This window comes from Hypanus sabinus, chromosome X1 (assembly GCF_030144855.1).
Source record: "Hypanus sabinus isolate sHypSab1 chromosome X1, sHypSab1.hap1, whole genome shotgun sequence".
In the NCBI taxonomy this organism is placed as follows: Eukaryota; Metazoa; Chordata; class Chondrichthyes; order Myliobatiformes; family Dasyatidae; genus Hypanus; species Hypanus sabinus.
The window spans coordinates 28942609-28962309 of NC_082738.1; the positions used below are offsets into that span (position 1 = coordinate 28942609).

Sequence of the window (19701 nt, forward strand, 5' to 3'; positions counted from 1 at the left end):
GATGTAGACTGAAAACTAGAGCAAGGCTTTTGGGAATGAAGTACTTACACAGAGTTTTCCAAGAATTTTAAATTCTCATCTTCAAACTATGCCCTGGCACTAACTTTGTTTTTCATAGAAATGGGCAAGTTGTCTCACAAACCAGCTGTATCACTGAATAGTAGAACAGGTTCAGAGGGCTGGATGGCTCTCACCTTCCCCAGTTGTTGTGTACATTGTTGCAGACCTCCAGATTTATATTTCTGCTTTTTGATTTCAGAGTCTAATGGTGAATGCAAATCATTTAATTGTCTCACTACAGATCCTAGTGGGGTCTTGCATTTCACCTTCCTCCCTTGACTGCACATCCCAGAGCAGTCACATCTCCCAATTCAAATTGCTTTAAAAATCTACTACATTAGGGTTCCTGTTAACTCCTCAAAACTGTGTGAACTAAAGGAAGACTCAAAGATGGCACCTCTGGGGTGCGGCCTTGTGGGCGACTGAGGCGTCACGGGAGATGGAACATCAGGATTTTGTTGCTGCAGATGGAGGTCTCTGTAGTCAAGCAGTTGCACTCTCTCTCTCTCTCTCTCTCTCTCTCTCTCTCTCTCTGAGGTGGGAGAGTTTGCTGCTGATTCTCAAGTCAGAGAATCTCAGAATAAAAAGTGACAAGGCAGACTGTAACATCATAACAGTGACTGTCTGTCTTCCCTTTCGCTGTGAAAATGGGTGACATCTCCCTGTCCCTTGTTAGTGAGAGAGCGAGCCTGTGCCGTGTCACACTGTCGGGTGAACAGTAGATTCTGCTGACGGCAGACCCCGGTCTCTCAGTTTGTGCTGTGCTGTTGGGTGCCGACACTTTTTGATGAAATGGGTGGGGGATGTTGATGCACTGATGCTTGCTGCTGCTTGCGTGGGGGAAGGGGCAAGAGGGGGCTTTGGGGTTGTCGCATTTTCTCAGTCGATCATTCTTTTGGCATTCTTCTGTTTTACACGGATGTCTGTGAGGACAAGTATTTCAGTTTCTATACATTCTCTGATAATAAACGGAAACGTTTGAAATCTGTGCCAACAATTTACTAATATTGGTAGTTTCTAGCTGTTTTTTTCTATTTTTGCTTGTTTTACTGTTTTGCCTATTACTCTCTCAAATACAGGTGCAAAATAATCTACCTACCATTCTCTGGAACTGAGTTATACAGACAAATTATTCCAAAATGGAAGTGTGCCTCACAAGTCTTTACTGGAGTCTTTTGAAAACTGCAAACATAGCCTGGTCTGCTCAACAGGCTTAATCCCAAATGGGATCAGATTCTTTAACCTGCAAAGACATCACAAGTGACTTCCCCACCCCATCAACAAGCATCAACTCAAAATGATTGGAATATTGAGAAGGCAAACATTCAGGCATAGCTTAAAAGAAACAACAAAGACAAAATACTGGAGGAAATCAGTACGTCAAGTTGCATCTTTGGAGAGGAATAAATAATTGACATTTTGGGCCAAAGCCCTTCCTCAGGACTGAAAAGGAATGGGGGGAGGAGGAGGGGAAGGAGTACAGGCAGGCAGGTGATAGGTGAAGCCAGATGAGGGGGAAGGTGTTGAAGTGAGGAGCTGGGAGGTGATAGGTGGAAAAGTTAAAGGGCTGAGGAAGGAATCTGATAGGAGAGGACAGTGGACCATGGGAGAAAGGAGAGGAGAAGCAGCACCAGAGGGAAGTGATAGGCAGGTGAGAAGAGAAAGGGCAAGAGGGAAGCCAGAATAGAAAAAGAGAGACGGGGGAAAAGGGGAGAAATTAATTGGAAGTTGGAGAAATCAATGTTTGTGCAGCCAGGTTAGACAGAATATGAGGTGTTGCTCCAAACTGAGACTGGCAGTGGAGGAGATCATAGACAAACATCTCAGAATGGGAATGGGGAGTAGAATTAAATGGTGACAGACAGAGTGAAGGTGCTCAATGAAGTGGTTCTCCATCTAAGTCAGATCTCACCCATGTAGAGGAGGCCACATTGGGGTCGCCGGAGACAGACGACGAGTCTGACAGACTCACAGGCAAAGTGTCATTGCACCTGGAAGGACTGTTTGTGGCCCTGAATGCTGGTGGGGGCACAGGGAGAAGATGTAGGGGTAGGTGTATCACCTGTCTTGCTTGCAGAGCTAAGTGCTAGGAGAGAGATTAGTGGGAAGGGACAAAAGGACAAGGGAATCAAGGAGAGAGAGATCCTTGTGGGGGGAGTGAAAGATATGTTCAGTGGTAGGACCTGTTGAAGATGCAAGAAGTTACAGAGAATAATGTGTTGGGTGCAGAGGTTTGTGGTATGTGGTATGTAACTCCATCCCTGTTATGGTGGTGAAAAGATGGGGTGAGGACAGATGTCCAGGAAATGGAGATGTGGGTGAGGGCAGAGGAAAAGAAACCCTGTTCTTTGAGGGAGGGCATCTCAGACACTTTAGGATAGAAAGCCTCATCCTGAGAATAGATGTGGCGGAGGCAGAGTTTAAACAAATTTTCAAGAAGTAATTCAGTAAATGGCCACTGAAACAACCCCACTAAAACTCACCTCTTCAGAGGTAAAGATCGCCATTCGTGGCAGTTCCCACAGGCCTTGTTTTTTAACTTCAGGGAAAAGCTTGTACCTAGCCACATTCATAGCATACATATTGGACATGGAGCCTCCTGCGGACAGACAAGTCACAAATAACACTAAATATTTACATATAGTTAGGCATTAAATCTATATTCAGCTCCCTATGTTAATTGTTTGCAAGTCACAAACATAGTTTTACAGTTTGTAACAAACTACTATCACAGTGAGTTGTGTACAAGGGTAATTGATAAGTGTATCTCTATGACCCTCTTCCCACCCCACACCTCTAACCCATTCCTGGTATGGTTGTAAAACTGAGCTATTGGAACAAAGTCAAAACTTGCAATTTAAATGCCACGCACCTCTTTATACTGGCTATCTCACCCTCTTATCTTTCATTCTAAATGAAGGGTCTCAACCTGAAACATCGACTGTCTATTTCCCTCCACAGATGCTGCCCGACCTGCTGAATTCCTTCAGTGTCTTGTTAGCTAGTGCTCACTCTTCCAGTGACCTGTCCTATTCAACTCTCCAATTTAACCACAAAATGCTGGAAGTGTATTCACACACAGCCTTACAACGTCCATGACAGTAGTTTCTCCTACCTCAACACTCAATTCATTAAAAGTTGGTCTTGTTTCCATGGTAACACACACACACAAAAATGCTGGAGGAATTCAGCAGGTCAGGCAGCATCTACAGAGAGGAACAGAGTTGATGTTTTCAGCCATGACCCCTCATGTTCTTGATTCCGTGGTCATTGTTTTGAGTATTACAAATGAAGGTTAGGGACACTGATAGCCTTAAAAGGTTAGACTTTACTGTAAGTGACCTTAACCTTAATGACTAACTAGTGGTCAATTTTAAAAAGCAGAAGAATCTGCCCCATCTATACAACTGCAAGTGGAGTGGAATGCTTAGGTAGCCAAACTCCCGTTTATAAAAAAAACTAATGAAAAGTACAATGTGATTTCCTTCTGTTGGCTTTTGCCGGCGCACCTCCATACAAAAGACCAACAAGCAAGTTTTTTTTTACAAAAATATCTTAAGATCTGGAATGACCAGGATCCCAATCTGCATGGTTGCATCTTGAATTTCTGAAAGTGCCACGAGCAAAGACCTTACTTAGCACTGTGCTCCAAAACAGCTACTTTAGCAATCACACCCTTTAAGCTAATATGGCAGAGGCACTGATTAGTTGAATAGACACAGGCCCACATGGCACAAGAATCACCACTTCTTTAAAGTATCTCATGTTGTGCCAACTGAGGTGAAAGACCTCATCAGAAAGTGGGAAGTTGGAGTGCACAGCTACTTCACGGCCTGGAGATGATGTTCTTTCTGTGAGCTGGCACTTACCTGGAGAGGATCGTGGCACGAGTATTGTAGATTATCCAATGCTCACTGCTTTATACACAGTAGCTCGGAGGCTAGCATAAGGCTTTACAGGCTAGCAATTGGTATTCAATTCCAGTCTCTAAGGAAACAGACAAAATGCTGGAGGAACTCAGCAGATCAGGCGGCATCTACAGAGAGGGATAAACAGTCAACGATTCGGACTGAGATCCTTCATCAGGACCTTTCCCAAGGTGCTTATTTCTTTTTTATTCCTTGCCATGGATGCCGAGTTTCTCCAACATATTGTGTGTTTTGCCTTGGATTTCCAGCATCTGCAGATTTTTCTTGCGTCCTTGACTGTGTAGGGAATTTGGACCTTCTCCCCGTGACCACATGGGTTTGTTCTGGATGCTCCACTTTCCTCCCACATTCCAAAAACATTTGGATTAGTAAAGGTGAGTAATTGTGGGCGCCAGAAGCATGATGACACTAGTGAGCTGGCCCAACACATGCTCTGACTGCTTTGGCCATTGACGCAAATGACGCATTTCACTGTGTGGCTCAATGTACAGGTGACAAATAAAACTAATTTTTATCTTCATCTACTCTAAGCAGTGCCCACTATAAGAGCAGGATTTATAACCACCTCTGTCCTCCCTCCCCCACCTGCCTAGCTTTAGATCTGTGTCACAACTCACATTGGGCACCAACCTGGGCAGAATAGTCCATCACAGTTCTTCCATCCAATCAACTCGCAAAGCTTTTTCAATACCACTTCCTCCATCAGCACAAAAACGGGCGCAATCTCATAGGTGTACCTGAGGCACAGAGCAGAGGGCAAGACTCAATCAGCATGGAAGGGAGGGAAGAGAGCGACAGAACGAGCCTTCAAGCTGGCTGAATAGACATGCGAGAAGAAGCAGGGTTAGTGCACAGCTGAGGGCTTAAATGTGGAGCTGCCAGGAGAAAGGGACTTCCTCAGCAGTAGAAAAATGACACTAAATATGGCTTCAGAATTTAATGAGGCAGTGAAACAGGGCTTTCTGAAAATTCGAAGCAGAAAACTGGCCGTCATTATGAAAGTCAATTGCTACACAAAACAAGAGAACCCTGGAATTGATCCCAGGTACACTGTCAACATTTCTGAATCTGAAAGTGAACTCTGACCCAATTTTGGGTCAGTGATCAGGTGTAACCAAGGAAACACCCTTGAAAATGTAGGAGCTCTATTTTAGATTTGTTTTCACTCATTGTAACTGTCCAGAGGAGGGAAGTTAAGTAACCCGGTGCCAAAAAAGGAAAAGAACATCACTCCTGACATCCATTATCCCTTTTACCGAGTGCTTCTGGAGGCCGAAGCCTGGAGAATGGAGGCAGGGAAGTCTGTCCTGGGGCTGTCCATCTGTGCGAGTGGGAGGGAGGAAAGGGGTTTGTTTTGCTGTCTTGTTGCTTGTTGTGCTCAGCATTGTGGACAGGTTATGTTGGCGCTAGAACATGTGGTTTCACTTACAGGTTGCCCCCAGCAAATTCCTAGGTTGTGATGAATGTTAAGGCAAGTGACACATGTCACTGTATGTTTCAACGTACACGTGGTAAATAAATATGAATCTGATGCAGCAGGGTAGAGGCACAAGAAATATACTGGGGCATGCTGACAAAGAAAGTCAGGGAAGTCCAAAAGGTACAGGTAATGGGCGGCAACACTTGATTTCCAACAGTAAAAAAGCAGCATTGCATGCTCTCCCCACTTCGGATGTGATGCTGCACACACCACCCAGTGGAGAATCAGTAAACACTGCTCACTGGCTTGTGTTCAGCGTCTCTGTGATATAACGGCCAACCAAGGAGTGATGATCCAGTCCTGCAAATAGCTGGTTGTAGAATCGTGGGTGAACTGGAAGGAAAAGAAAGAGAAATGGTACCATTCAGAATCTGGGAGAAAGTAACACTTTTGTTCAATTAAGAGGACACATTTCTCGGTCTGTGGTATTCAAATTCAGCCTCACTCACAAGTTACTTGGGATTGAGTAACAATGTCAAGCCAGGCCACAGGCAGGCTCTTCAGCCTACCACGTCTCCACTGAGCACCCACTTACACTGATTTATTCCCCCCACATTCAATCAGTCACACACACACACACGGTGATTTACAACCAATCTTTGAGATGTGAGAGGAAACCACAACACCCAGGGAGGAAACACAACCACGGGGGGAATGTGTGAACTCCACACAGGCAGTGGGCATACAAAGATGGCAGGTGGAGGAGGAGGGGGTGTTAACAACACTGCTCTTTAGACATAATTAATGATCTACCTTTGTGTGTACAGGACAAATGAAACAGAAATTGAACAGTGAAGCACAACACAAACGTGGAGGATAGAGACACGCTGAAAATTGAAATTGTGGGCAAAACTAACAAAGTTGAACATTATTAGGATAGACAATACAAATGAAAATTGTGCCAGTTTAGAAAGGATGCAGTTAACAGATATCTGGGGCTAAGAATGGCAGAACAAATGGACGTGGCATTTAGAAATGATACAAAGACATAAGGTGCTGGTGACACCTGCAGGTCAGGCAGCATCATTCTTCATCATAACCTTTTTATTAGATCCTGTCCCGATACATTAACTCCATTTCTCTCTCCACAGATGTTGCTTCACCTGTTGAATCTTCACTGCATTTTCTGGTTTCTATCTGCCATTTGTGTTGAATTAAAAATAAATTAATTCTGTTGTCTTCAAGCATACATTGATAACACGAAAGAGAGTAGCAAAGTTACAATTTTTTAAAAAAACAAATGATTGATCAGGCCATAGCTAGAACATTATGCCCAATTTTAGGAAGGATGTTAAAGTCTTGGAGTCAATGTGGATGAGATATACTACTGGCTGAGCATGGGGAAGAGACTAAAGCAGATAGGGCTGTTCCTCCTTGGAGCAGAGGTGGTCAAAAAAAAATTTAATAAGAGCATTCAAACCACAAAGAGAAAAGTAGTTCTGGTGGCAGAAGGTTTGATAACTCAAGAGAACATGACCTAGAACACACTGCCTGAAACGGTAGATTCAAACAAAAACTGGATCTATCAGTCCTGATGAAGTGTCTCCGCCTGAAGCGTTGGCTGTTTACCCTTTTCCATAGATGCTGCCTGGCCTGCTGAGCTCCTCCAGCACCTCATGTGTGTTGCTCAAAACAAAATGGCCTTGCCCTGTGCTGGAGCTTTGCATAAACAGAACAAGGACAGGAAAGGGTCACTTACCCATCCAGATGTCACATCACTATGCAACACCAGTCCAGGCATCCATTCAGCAGCCACATTGTTAAGGCAAGAAATCAGAAAACCCCATTGGAGGACCATTGACTATTCACCATCTACTTATCAAGCATGAAGTTCTATTGTAGTGGGAAGGATGGAGTAGAGAGAACTTTGAGGCTTAATAGGCTATTAAACTTATTTCCCAAGTTTGAAAACAAACCAACACTGCACTTCTAGCTACTGATCAATGGGCTCAACGAGGTCACATACTAGTTTTGACACTGTATCGAATGACGTCTCTGCACCGCTCCAGCAGTTTCTCACTGGGCTCACCGGCATCGACCAAATCAAGATCAAGAAGTGCCCGCAGTTCATCAGGTTCCTTCCACTCACAGACCTAGAGGCAAACCAAAGGCAGGCAAGCAGTGACCACACCACAAGGGATTCTTACATGTCCTACATTTATTGGCAAAGAATTAGGATTGACAAATGAATCATGGGTACACCATCCTGGCAGATGATTTACTGAACTCCTGTCCAAACCTTACTTGGAAAAAGAGATAATTCTCACTAAAACACTGGGTCATTTGATGTGCCTAAAATTTCCACTTGCTTTCCTAAGATATTTTCTAAGTCAGTAGTATAGGTTATTTATCCATTTAAATGGTTTGTTTGATAAAATCACCAGCATTACAAAACATTGTGCCCATCCAAACCTGGGTCATGGATATTAGGGGCACTGGCCTGTCACTGGCAGAGGGCACAGCTCATCCTGCTGTCAGGATTGAAGGTGATGAAATTTTTTTTTAAAAGCCTGGAACAGCACAGAGAGAAAATTGGCAAAAGTAACAAAGGATGGTTATTTTTGGATTAGGGGTTAAATGTGGCAAAGTGTACAGTCAAGCTCACTGGAGGTCAGTAAAAGGACTACTACCTTCCTTAATAACTTGAACTCGGGTACAAGGGGAATAATTTCCAGATGGATGAAACTTAGAAGCATTGTGAATGGAGCACAGGATCTCGATAGACTTTGAGGAGCTACAGACAGACTTGAAAGGAAAAATGAGAACAGACAACACAAACCAAAGGGCATAATTATAAAAAAGGGTGCAAGAACAGAGTTCTGGGGGTAACTGTTCATAACTTTATTGAAAGTTGAAGGGCATGTTGAGAAAAGTTTTTAAAGTATGGGCATTGGCTTATTATTGTCACATGTACCAAGATCCAATGAAAAACTTGTCTTGCATCCTGTTCATACAGACTATAGACTAGTAAGTCTAACATCTATGGTAGGTAAGCTACTGCAGAGTATTCTAAAGGACAAAATGTACATGCATTTGGGAAGACAGGGGAAATACAGAAAGTCAGCATGGCTTTGTGCATGCAACAACATGGCTCATGAATTTGATTGTTTATTGAAGCAATCAAGGAGGTTAGAGAGGGTAAGGAATACATGGACTATAATATATGGACTTTGATACAGTTCACACAATAGGCTGCCATGGGAAGTTAGGTTGCATGGGATCCAGGGAGAGTTTGTCTCTTGGCTGCCTGTAAGGAGACGAATCTCAAGATTGTATACATACTTTGATAATAAATGCACTTTGAATTTTGAACTAATTGGATACACCATTGACTTGATGGAGGTAGCAGAGGGTCATGGTGAAAGGCTGTTTCTCATACTGAAGGCCAGTGACTAGTAGTTGGTGCTGGAGTCATTGTTAGTTGTCGCCTACATTCAATGATTTGGATGAGAGTGTAGAAGGCATGGTAAGTAAGTTTGTAGATGCAACTAAAGTAGGTGGTGTTGTCGACAATGAAGATGGTTATCAGGATTTACAAAGGAATCTTGATTAGTTGGCTAAGCGGGCCAAGGAATGACAAATATGAGGGCAAGGTTTTATATTTTAAGTAGACATATGAGGGTAGGACTTCCATGTTGAATGGTCGGGCTCTGTGGAGTGTTGCAGAACAGAGGGAGCACTTCAGAGTACAGGCACATGGTACCCTGAAAGTGCCGTCACAGGTAGAAAGGATGGTGAATGTTTTTGGCACGCTGGCTTTCAGTCAGGGAACTGAATACAGGAGCCGGGATGTTAATCTGCAGTGTTATAGGATTCTGGTGAAGCTGGATTTGGGATATGGTGTTCAGTTTTTGTCATCCTACAAGAGAACATAATTGAGGCAGATATATTAACATTTAAACAACACTTGAACATGTATGGGGATAGGAAAGCTTTAAAGGGATATAGGCCAAATGTGTGCAAATGGGACAAGCTTGGATGGACATTTTGGTCGGCACAGACTGGTTGGGCCAAAAGGCTCTTTTCTGTACTGTATGACTCTGCAACAGCAAGAAATACTCATTGGCCTGAGCATTAGAGACCAAATCACTTCTTTCAGAAAAAAAGACTGAAACCACTCTTACCTGTTCATTGACATCTGTCCCTTTTCTTATGGCTTCATCCAAAATGACCTGAAATGCATCTTGGACAAATTGCTCTCCTCCTTTAGGGTCATTCAGTGGCCAATCCAGCAATATTCCATCCACAGTAAGGGGGTGTTTTCTCTGTGTTCCATTGACGTCTGGGGAAACAACATGGGAAGGCCTTTTTGTGAAAAGAGGACCAGGCAGGGTGGGAACCAACAGTTGCAAAGTGTGTTCATCACTTCAAGGTAATTTGACAGCATAGTACCCCACTCCTCCTTATGTTGCAGATCACAAAATGCTCAGATGTTTATAGGACCCCAGGCACCAAGAGTCTGACTGAACTGTAATCCCCTGTCGCCAGAGTGATACCAGCATCATCCCAGCACCCACCAAAGTAGCCACAGGCACCAGTTCAGTATTTTCACCAATAAAGTGGGTATAGAGTAGCAGTATGATTTAAATGTTTTGGATAGACCTGGTAGCATCGTGCCCAACAACCTGATTTAGAAATGCTCTATTTTAATATGGAAGCAAGGTGGTGAGAAGAGGACAAAATAGACAATAATTCACTCTGCGCTATCATTGCTTTAGGAAAACAGTTTCAAAGGTCACATTGGGCATATTTCTTCACGTGTTAAAACTGTCTTTCCCACACACACTGGGCCATTATAAAGCCATGTAAATAAGACAAAACTTATCACACAAATCAGCATCAAGGTTATTTACAAGTATAAACTACATTATCATGACAATTCAAATGACATCTGCATAGATACTGGCACACAGGCTGACTTCAATTCTGTAAATATGTAAGCAACCTATTGATAAAGTTGCAAATGTCTAGTCCAGTAAACTGAACATTGTTTACGTGCTGTTAACAGGGTCTCATCATTGCAAGGAAAATTGAAGTGTCCATTTTCTCACATGATTCATTTTACTGTTCCATGGCATTTGGCCTCCTTCCAGCCTCTCACCTCATCTGAAGGGAACTTTTATTGGTACAGCAATGAAAGGCACCTCAGTCAAATTTAATATTTTTGTACGCTGTAGAGCTGGAGCAGACACCAATCATTGCAGGCTGTAATACAGATGATTTCATCAGTACTAGATTAGGTTGCCATCGTGGCTTTATTGTATTCACTAAATGGGAGGGATGAGACAGAGGTCAACATATTCATCAGAACAGAGTACAAAGGTTTCCATTGGCAAGCTGATAGACCCATGGAGTACTATAGCACAGAAACAATCTCTTTACAGTGTAGCAACTCCAGTCAATATGTGCGAAGTTAAATATCACCTATCACGACCTTATATTTCTTGCAACTATCTGCTACTGCTCTACAAATTTGTTCCTCTAAATCCTCTAGATGGATCAACTATTTTTTGGTGTTTCCAGAACTAATGAAAAGAACTAACGTAAAGAGCTACGAGGGGCCACCGGAGAGCAGAGCAAAAAAAAAGTCAAACTTCAACTGACTGCATAATTCAGGGATCAATTTTTTTTTAAAAAGTCTAAGATAGCAGCAAATGTCAGTAAAGCACAATGCTTTACAGCACCAGCTGTAAAATCAATTTCCACCGCTGTCTGTTAGGAGTTTGTACATTCTTCCCCATCCCACTCTGACCTTGTGGGTTTCCTCCGATTCCAAAGATGTACTGTTAGCATGGGAGGCTTTGGCTCAACTGGCTTAGGGAGGCATAGACGGAGGTCCTAAGTTTGTTTCTAGCAAGTGTTTTTTTTTCCTCTTTGTCCATCAGCGTACTGAAAATTGGTCCAGAGTTAGTGTTATATTGTAACTGTGAGATGTGAGAACTCTGGGAGACCACCAGTCTCCCTGATAATATCTGCACACAATGCACCGAGCTGCAGCTACTTAAAGACCATGTTAAGGAACCAGAGCTGCAGATCGTACAGGAGAATGAGGAGGTGACAGATAGCAGCTACAGGTAGGCAGTCAACCCTAACTTACAGAAGCAACTACCTGGGTGACTGTCAAGAGAGGGAAAGAGGAACAGAGATGCAAAGAAATTACTTTAGTCAGAGGGTGGTAAATCTGTGGAATTTGTTGCCACGAATGGCTGTGGAGGCCAAGTCATTGGGTGTATTTAAGGCAGAGGTAGATAGGTTCTTGATTAGCCAGGGCATCAAAGGGTATGGGGAGAAGGCAGGGGAGTGGGGATGACTGGAAGAATTGGATCAGCCCATGATTGAATGGTGGAGCAGACTCGATGGCCTGAATAGCCTACTTCTGCTCCTATATTGTATAATCTTATGGAAAGGGAATAGGCAGCCAGTGCAGGGTACCCTTGTGGCCGTTCCCCTCAATAATAAGCATACTGTTTTGGATACTTTTGGCGGGGGGGGGGTGAAATTGACCTACTAGGGTGAAGCCGCAGCAGTTGGGTCTCTGGCACTGTCTGGATCTGCGCCTCAGAAGGGAAGAGGTGTGTAATAGTGATAGGGGATTCCATAGTTAGTGGAACAGACAGGAGGTTTTGTGGGTGTGAAAAAGACACCCTGGTGGTGTTTTGCCTCCCAGGTGCCAGGGTCAGGGATCTTTCAGATCAGGTCCACAGCATTCTAAAGAGGGAGGTTGAGCAGCCAACGACTTGAGAGGAGGTCCTGATGAGAGAATATAGGATGTTATGTAGAAAGCTGAAAAGCAGGAACTCCAGGGTAGTAATCTCTGGATTTCTGCCTGTGCCATGTGCCACTAAGGGTAAGAATAAGAAGATTTGTCAAATGAATGTGTGGCTGGAGGCAGGGTTTTTGATTTCTGGATCATTGGTATCTCTTCTGGGGAAGGCACAACCTGTACAGAGGGGACTAGTTACACCTAAACCCCAAGGGGACCAATATCCTTGCTGGCAGGTTTGCTGGAGGTGTTGGGGTTGTTTTAAACCAGTTTGGCAGGGGGATGGGAACCAGAGTGACAGGGCTGAGGGTGGGGCAGTTGGTTTACAAGCAGAGGCAGTGTGCAGTGGGACTGTCAGGAAGGACAGACAGATGATAGGGCAAAATTGTGGTCAGTGGCATTAGTTGCAGTGTAATAGGTTGTCAAAATTGGAAAGGGTGATGAATACAGGACTGAAGATGTTATATTTCAATGCACGCAGTATACGAATAAGGGAGATGAACTTGTAGTGCAGTTAGAGATTGGCAGGTATGACATTGTGGGCATCACTGAGTCGTGGCTGAAAGAAGATCATACTGGGAGCTTAACATCGAAGAATGCACATTGTATTGAAAGGTAGGCAGAGCGGATGGGTGGCTCTGTTGGTAAAAAATTGAATCAAATCCTTAAAAACAGGTGACAAAGGGTTGGAAGATGTAGAAAGGCCAATTTTGATGCTATCAGAAATGATCTGGCAAGTGTGGATTGGGACAGGCTGTTTTCTGGTAAAGGTGTACTTGGTGAGTGGGAGGCCTTGATGATCCCAACAGACTCACAAGTGAAGTGTTGCCTCACCTGGAAGGACTCCTCTCTTACCACCATTCAGTGTCCCAAACAGTCCTTTCAGGTAAGGCAACACTTCACTTGTGAATCTGTTGGGGTCATCTATTGCATCCGGTGCTCATGGTGCGGCCTCCTCTACATCGGCGAGACCCGATGCAGATTGGGGGACCGCTTTGTCAAGCATCTCCGCTCCGTCCACCCGCCACAACAGACAGGATTGCCACCCACTTCAACTCTGCTTCACATCTCCATTTGGATATGTCCACACACGGCCTCCTCTACTGCCATGATGAGGCCAAACTCAGGTTGGAGAAGCAACACCTCATATACCGTCTGGGTATTCTCCAGCCCCTTGGTATGAACATCAAATTCTCCAACTTCTGGTAATTCCCTTCCTCTCTCTTCCCCCATCCCACTTTCACTCTGCCTCCTCCTCCAGCTGCCTATCACCTCCCTCATGATTCTGCCTTCTTCTACTACCCATAGTGCTTTCCCCTTACATTCCTTCTTCGCCTTTCCTGCCTAACCCCTCCCTGCTTCCCCTCCCCCACCCCTCGATCTTTCCTCTGATTGGTATTTCACCTGACACCTGTCAGCCTTCTCCTTCCCACCCTCCCCCCACCTTCTTTATAGGGCCCCTGCCCCCTCCCTCTTCAGTCCTGACGAAGGGTCTCAGCCCGAAACATTGACTGCTCATTTCAACAGATGCTGCCCGACCTGCTGAGTTCCTCCAGCTTGTTGTACGTGTTGCTTTGACCACAGCATCTGCAGTGTACTTTGTGTTTACAATCTTCTATCCATGCTGGTATCTTTCCTGTAATACCATGGGATCTTATCTTGTAAAGCAGCTTCACGTGGCACTTCGTCAAAAGCCTTCTGATAATCTAAGTAAACATCTACTGACTCTCCTACCTGTTATTTCCTCAAAGAATTCCAACAGATTTGTCAGGTAAGATTTCCCCATAACCATGCTGAGCTTGACCTTATTTATCAGGTGCCTCCAAATACCCTGAGACCTCATTCTTAATAATGAACAACATTTTCCCAACCACTGGGGTCAGGCTAACTGGTCTATAGTTTCCTTTCTTCGACTTCCCTCCCTTCTTATAAAGTGGAGTGACATTTACAATTTTCCAGTCCTCCGGAACCATTCCATACTCTAGTGATTCTTGAAAGATCATTACTAATGCCTCCACAATCTCTTCAGCTAATTCTTTCAGAACTCTGGGATGTCGGTGATCTGGTCCAGGTTGATCTATCTACCTTCAAACCTTTCAGCTTCCCAAGCACCTCCTTAGTAATAGCAAATACACTCACTTCTGCCTCTGACACTCGAGTTTGCGGCATTCCGCAGTGAACACTGATGCAATATGCTTATTCAGTTCATCTGCCATGTCTTTGTCCCCCATTACTACCTCAGCAGTATCACTTTCCAGTGGTCCGATATCAGCTTTCAATGCACTATGCACTTGCATGCCTAGTTCTGTCACGTAAAACTAATCATGCCACCTACATTCATATCCAAATCATGCACAGTATATAATAAAGAGCGGATTTACTAGAACTGATTTATGTGATTCACCACTGGCCACAGGCTTCCAATAACAAAAACAACTCTCCACTATCACTCTGTCTCCTATCGCTCAGCCAACGTTAGATCGAATTTGCAAACTCAAAACTTTTAAACCAGCTTTCTATGTGAGACCTTGTTAAAAGCCTCACAAGAGAGGGTAAATACCAAATGTTAAGAAATTCAAACTAAACAGATCCTAAATTGATTACAAAATTAATAGATGAAAAGTGGTTGACTTGACACAACAGACTTTTAACATTGTAAATCAGCGAGTTGCTTGTTATGTGACCTCTCTCGCTGTGAAACGGGGGACACCTCTTTTTCCCTTATTATGGAGTGAGAGAGCCAAAGAGGGGACACCTCTTTTTCCCTTATTATGTCAAATTACCGGGTGAACGAGTAGTCTGCAAGTCTGTGTCTTTATTGATGCTTTGCAGCATGCTTGAGTGCTTGGTAGGGTTGATGATGCTTTTTAACTGGTGGGGGAGTGGGGGCTGTTGCTTTGCTGCTGCTTATGTGTGGGAGGGGGAGCTGGAGATGAACGTTTAACTGTCATTCATTCTTTGGGGCACGCCTCTGTTTTTGTGGAAGATTGTGAAGAAAAAGCATTTCAGGATGTATATTGTATACATTTCTCTGACATTAAATGTACCTTTGAAACCTTTGAATCAATACAAGATCATGCAGAAGAGCATCATGTACAAGAACTGACACACTGGGGGAGTGCAGTTGCAGTGGATAAGCAGTTAAAAATCCTTGAGGTGAGTTAAAAACCACGAAAGCTACAACACAGCTCAGCCTCAAGATGTCAAGTGATCTGAATTATTTATTGCCTCTGGACATTCACAACAAATGACCTGGGATACTGCCCGCACCACCCATCCCCACTAATCACTGACTGCTATCTGGAAATAAAGGCATGTTTATTTCTTTTCTTTATCCCATGTCTGTCAAGAAGGTTCAGTCATTTGGCATTCTAGATGAGATAGTAAATTAGATAAGGCATTCGCTTTGTGGGAGAAGATAGGGAGTAGTAGTAGAGGCCTGCCTCTCCTGCTGGAGGCCTGTGGGACTAGCAGTGTGCCGCAGGGATCGGTGCTGGGTCTGATGTTGTTTGTCATCAATATTAATGATCTGGATGATAATGTGGTTAACTGGTTCAGCAGATTTGCAGATGACACCAAGATTAGGGGCAAGGAAGGCTATCAAAGCTGCCAGTGGGATGTGGAATGGCTGGAAAAATGGGCTGAAAAAATGGCAGATGGAATTTAATGCAGACAAGTGTGAGGTTTTACGGCGAGTGGGAAGGCACTGAGGAGTTTGGTGAAACAGATGGATCTGTAAAAGTGGTGTCACAGGTGAAGCCTAATTTGGAGTACTGTATGCAGATCTGGTCATCTGTCTACAGGAAAGGTGAAATGTTTAAGGAGAACCTAAGGGGGAATTTCTTCACTCAGAGGGTGGTGTGAATGTGGAACGAGCTGCCAGTGGAAGTGGTCGATGTGGGTTTGGTTTCAACATTAAAGAGAAGTTTGGATAAGTACATGAATGGGAGGAGTATGGAAGGCTATGGGCCTGGTGTGGGTGATAGGTCTAGGGAGAATAATAGTTTGGAATGGACTAGATGGGTGGAAGGGCCTTTTCTGTGCTGAGCAGAGAATAAGGATGAGAGGAGACATGATAGAGGTGTACAAGATATTAAGAGGAATAGATAGAGTGGACAGCCAGCACCTCTTCCCCAGGGCACCACTGCTCAATACAAGAGGACATGGCTTTAAGGTCAGGGGAGGGAAGTTCAAGGGGGATATTAGAGGAAGGTTTTTCACTCAGAGAGTGGTTGGTGCGTCGAATGCGCTGCCTGAGTCAGTGGTGGAGGCAGATACACTAGTGAAGTTTAAGATACTACTAGACAGGTAAATGGAGGAATTTAAGGTGGGGGGTTATATAGAAGGCAGGGTTTCAGGGTCGGCACAACATTGTCGGCCGAACAGCCTGTAATGTGCTGTACTATTCTATGTTCTATGACTCCACAACAAACTATGGAATGCTTTGGAATATTTGTGAATATTCACAAATAAGGCCAATCAAGGCCTATTGGTATCAGCCCAGAAACACATAATCCCATTTGATCTTACAAGCTAATCCAAACACTTTTCTTAGTTTGTGCACTTGGATAGGAGACTGTCTGGAATTACCAGGTGCAGCTTGATTTGACGAAAAAGATATGGGTATCACCAAGTCTACTGTTACACTTGTAGTCCAAGCAGCCTCAGTACTACATCAGTCAGGTATCCAACACAAAAGCTATCATGAACTCAATCACAGGAAGAGATTACCAGGTGGACAGAAAATTTAAAGGAGTGTTCAAAGTTTCCTTGGGGGAAAAAAAGCAAGATCCCCACTGACTCAAGGGAATCTTTCACTCATAACTAACACACAGAGAAGCAGGCCCCAGCTGCTGCATGGACGGTGCACAACATGAAGGGAATGAGACAGACCCAGGGGGTCTCAAACTAAATACTCAAACATCCAAGTAATTCCAGGTGAATTAAAACCAAAAGGACACTGAGCAACAGCAGAAACAGTGGAAGACAGAGATTCAAATCACAAGAGCTTTTGTCAAACTCACTCTGGACTAAGCCCGCCAGTCAATAACAAGTGACACGTTTGAGCAGTAGAAACAATAAGAATTAGAAGACCGGTTGCCTGAGACACAAGCTCTTCATTATGGATAAGAGACTTTCTTCCATTCCTTTTTTGATCTGCAACCAGACTTGACCTTATTTGAAAGAATTTTCTCTTAAAGCAAAGAATTGGAATAGGAGAGAGGCCAGCAAATGCTAGAAAATCAAAAATATGTCAGCTTGTGGAATGTGGAGATCACCAGCAGCATCCCAGACCACTAAAGATCCAGTACAAGCAGCTTTGTACAGCAATCTCTCTGAGGATCCGTCCTGGGCCCAACATATTGGTGCAATTACAAAGAAGGCACCACAGCGGCTATATTTCATTAGGAGTTTGAGGCAATTTGGTATGCCTCAAAAGACAATTTCTACAGATGTACCATGGGGAACATTCTAACTGGTTGCATCACCATCTGATATGGAGGGATCACTGCTCAGGATCAGAAAAAGCTGCAGAAAGTTGTAAACTCCGCCAGCTTCATCATGGGCACTAGCCTCCCCACCATCGAAAACATTCTCACAATTCCTCAAAAAGGTGGCATCCATCAACAGGGATGACCTCCATCACCCAGGACATGCCCTTCAGGAGATGCAGGAGCAGCTTCTTCCCCTCCACCATTAGATTGCTGAATGGAGAATGAACCCGTGAACACTACCTCAACTATTATTTGGTCACTTTTCGCCCGACACATTTCATGTTATGGTTTTTATATATTACGTATTGCTATGTACTGCTGCCGCAAAGCAACAAATTTTAAGACATATGAACACACACAAAATGCTGGTGGAACACAGCAGGCCAGGCAGCATCTATAGGGAGAAGCACTGTCAACGGTTCGGAGTCTCGGCCCGAAACGTCGACAGCGCTTCTCCTTATACATGCTGCCTGTCCTGCTGTGTTCCACCAGCATTTTGTGTGTGTTGTTGTTTGAATTTCCAGCACCTGCAGATTTCCTCGTGTTTGCTCACGACATTATTAAACCTGATTTCTCCGTCAGTGACGTCAAGCAGTGCTCCTGCACTCAGGTCGCGAGAGACAACACTATGAAGGGCGAGATAAAAACGGATAAGGTTTGTAAAGCACTTTTCTGTTCATAAGTCTAAACTTGGAGTGACTCAGTGATGGAAGGTGGCCGAAGAGCTCCCCACTCACCTGGACCTCTTAACCATCCTTCGCACAACCACCTCTACAGATATAAGTTTTACTAATAACTTTCTCCAACAGTATCTTTGAAAACAACTAAATTGGAACCCAAACTAGAACCGTATCTGGAAGATGAATAAAACAAAAAGTTACCATATTTATTTGGCCTCTTTCCTTCTAGGCCAGTTGCCATCCTGATGATATGTTTAATAAATGATTTGCCGTTGTATATTACTGACGATCTTGAAATCTGCTTCGCAACTTCAACACACGCAGCCGGCAAGCCACCGCTCGCAGTCTGAGATGCCAGTTACACCTCATGCCAAATCCAGTCCCACCTCCGTTGCTTCTCTCCCAATCACCGGCCGCGGACATACACCCGCTCCCCCCCCCCCCCCTCGCCAGCACACCAATCAGCTCTGCCATTAACCCGTAAAACAAATTCAACAAAGGCATTGCTAACTTGGAATGAAAACTGTGTATATTTTGGAGAGTTCCCCATGCAAATGAATCAGCTTCAGTGAAAAGAGAATCAAAAGCCCTTCCGCCCTCCGTTAAATACCATGTCCCCCGCATTTAGTCCGTACCCTTCTCTATCTTCATGATTCAAACGCACGTCTGAATAATTGTTTAATACTGTAGAGTCTGCCGCCACCACCCTCTCAGGCAATGCGTTCCAGATTTCATCCCCCCCCCCCCCACACACACACGCACACCACCACCACCACCACCCCTGGGGGAACAATTCATCCTCAGATCCCCTCTGAACCTTTCACTTCTCATCTTAAACCGACCCCCTCTGATCTTAGATACCTCTATGCCATCAGCTTTAACTGGTCTCCTGGTGAGCACGAGACTTTTAATAAATGACCCGTTATTTTGAACTCCAAATCCGGGTGGCCTTTAGTTTGCTCCTACAAAACGTCTTGCTTCCTGATCTTCTGAGGCAAAACTCATAGTCGGTACTAATTTTATTTCATCCACTTTCATCAGGCTTCTTCTTCTTGGCAGTTCATTGTGCATCATTTTGTTGTTACAAGCTCCTACTTTCTGCAGATGCTGGAAATCTGAGCAACACGCAAGATACTGGAGGAACTCAGCAGGTCAGGCAGCATCTGTGGAAAAGAGTAAATAGTCGACGTTTCGGGCCGAGACCCTTCGGCACACTATGTTTAAATTCTAATCCTAATTTGTAATCTTCCCTGAATTAGTCCTTTGAACACCGACATCTTTATCTATCCCCACA

At 44.1% G+C, this 19701-nt stretch overlaps 1 protein-coding gene across 4 annotated transcripts in view; it reads right to left on the reverse strand.

The window, feature by feature from the left end:
* The window catches only part of csad (cysteine sulfinic acid decarboxylase), a 53837-nt gene extending 35102 nt beyond the window's left edge, over positions 1 to 18735 (reverse strand). For 3 of the 4 annotated variants that reach the window (XR_009509003.1, XM_059956153.1, XM_059956151.1), the window contains exons 1-6: positions 18609 to 18735; positions 9594 to 9751; positions 7436 to 7562; positions 5712 to 5802; positions 4620 to 4726; positions 2544 to 2659 (exon numbers count right to left, since the gene is read on the reverse strand). Coding sequence is in view for 3 of the 4 variants with exons in the window: in XM_059956153.1 (XP_059812136.1) it covers positions 2544 to 2659; positions 4620 to 4726; positions 5712 to 5802; positions 7436 to 7562; positions 9594 to 9751; positions 18609 to 18648 (639 nt within the window). In the remaining variant the exon portion in view is untranslated. Of the gene's footprint in view, positions 1 to 2543; positions 2660 to 4619; positions 4727 to 5711; positions 5803 to 7168; positions 7259 to 7435; positions 7563 to 9593; positions 9752 to 18608 lie in introns of those variants that run through there. The other variant, XM_059956154.1, reaches the window with a different exon arrangement.
* Between the last annotated feature and the right edge of the window lie 966 nt (positions 18736 to 19701).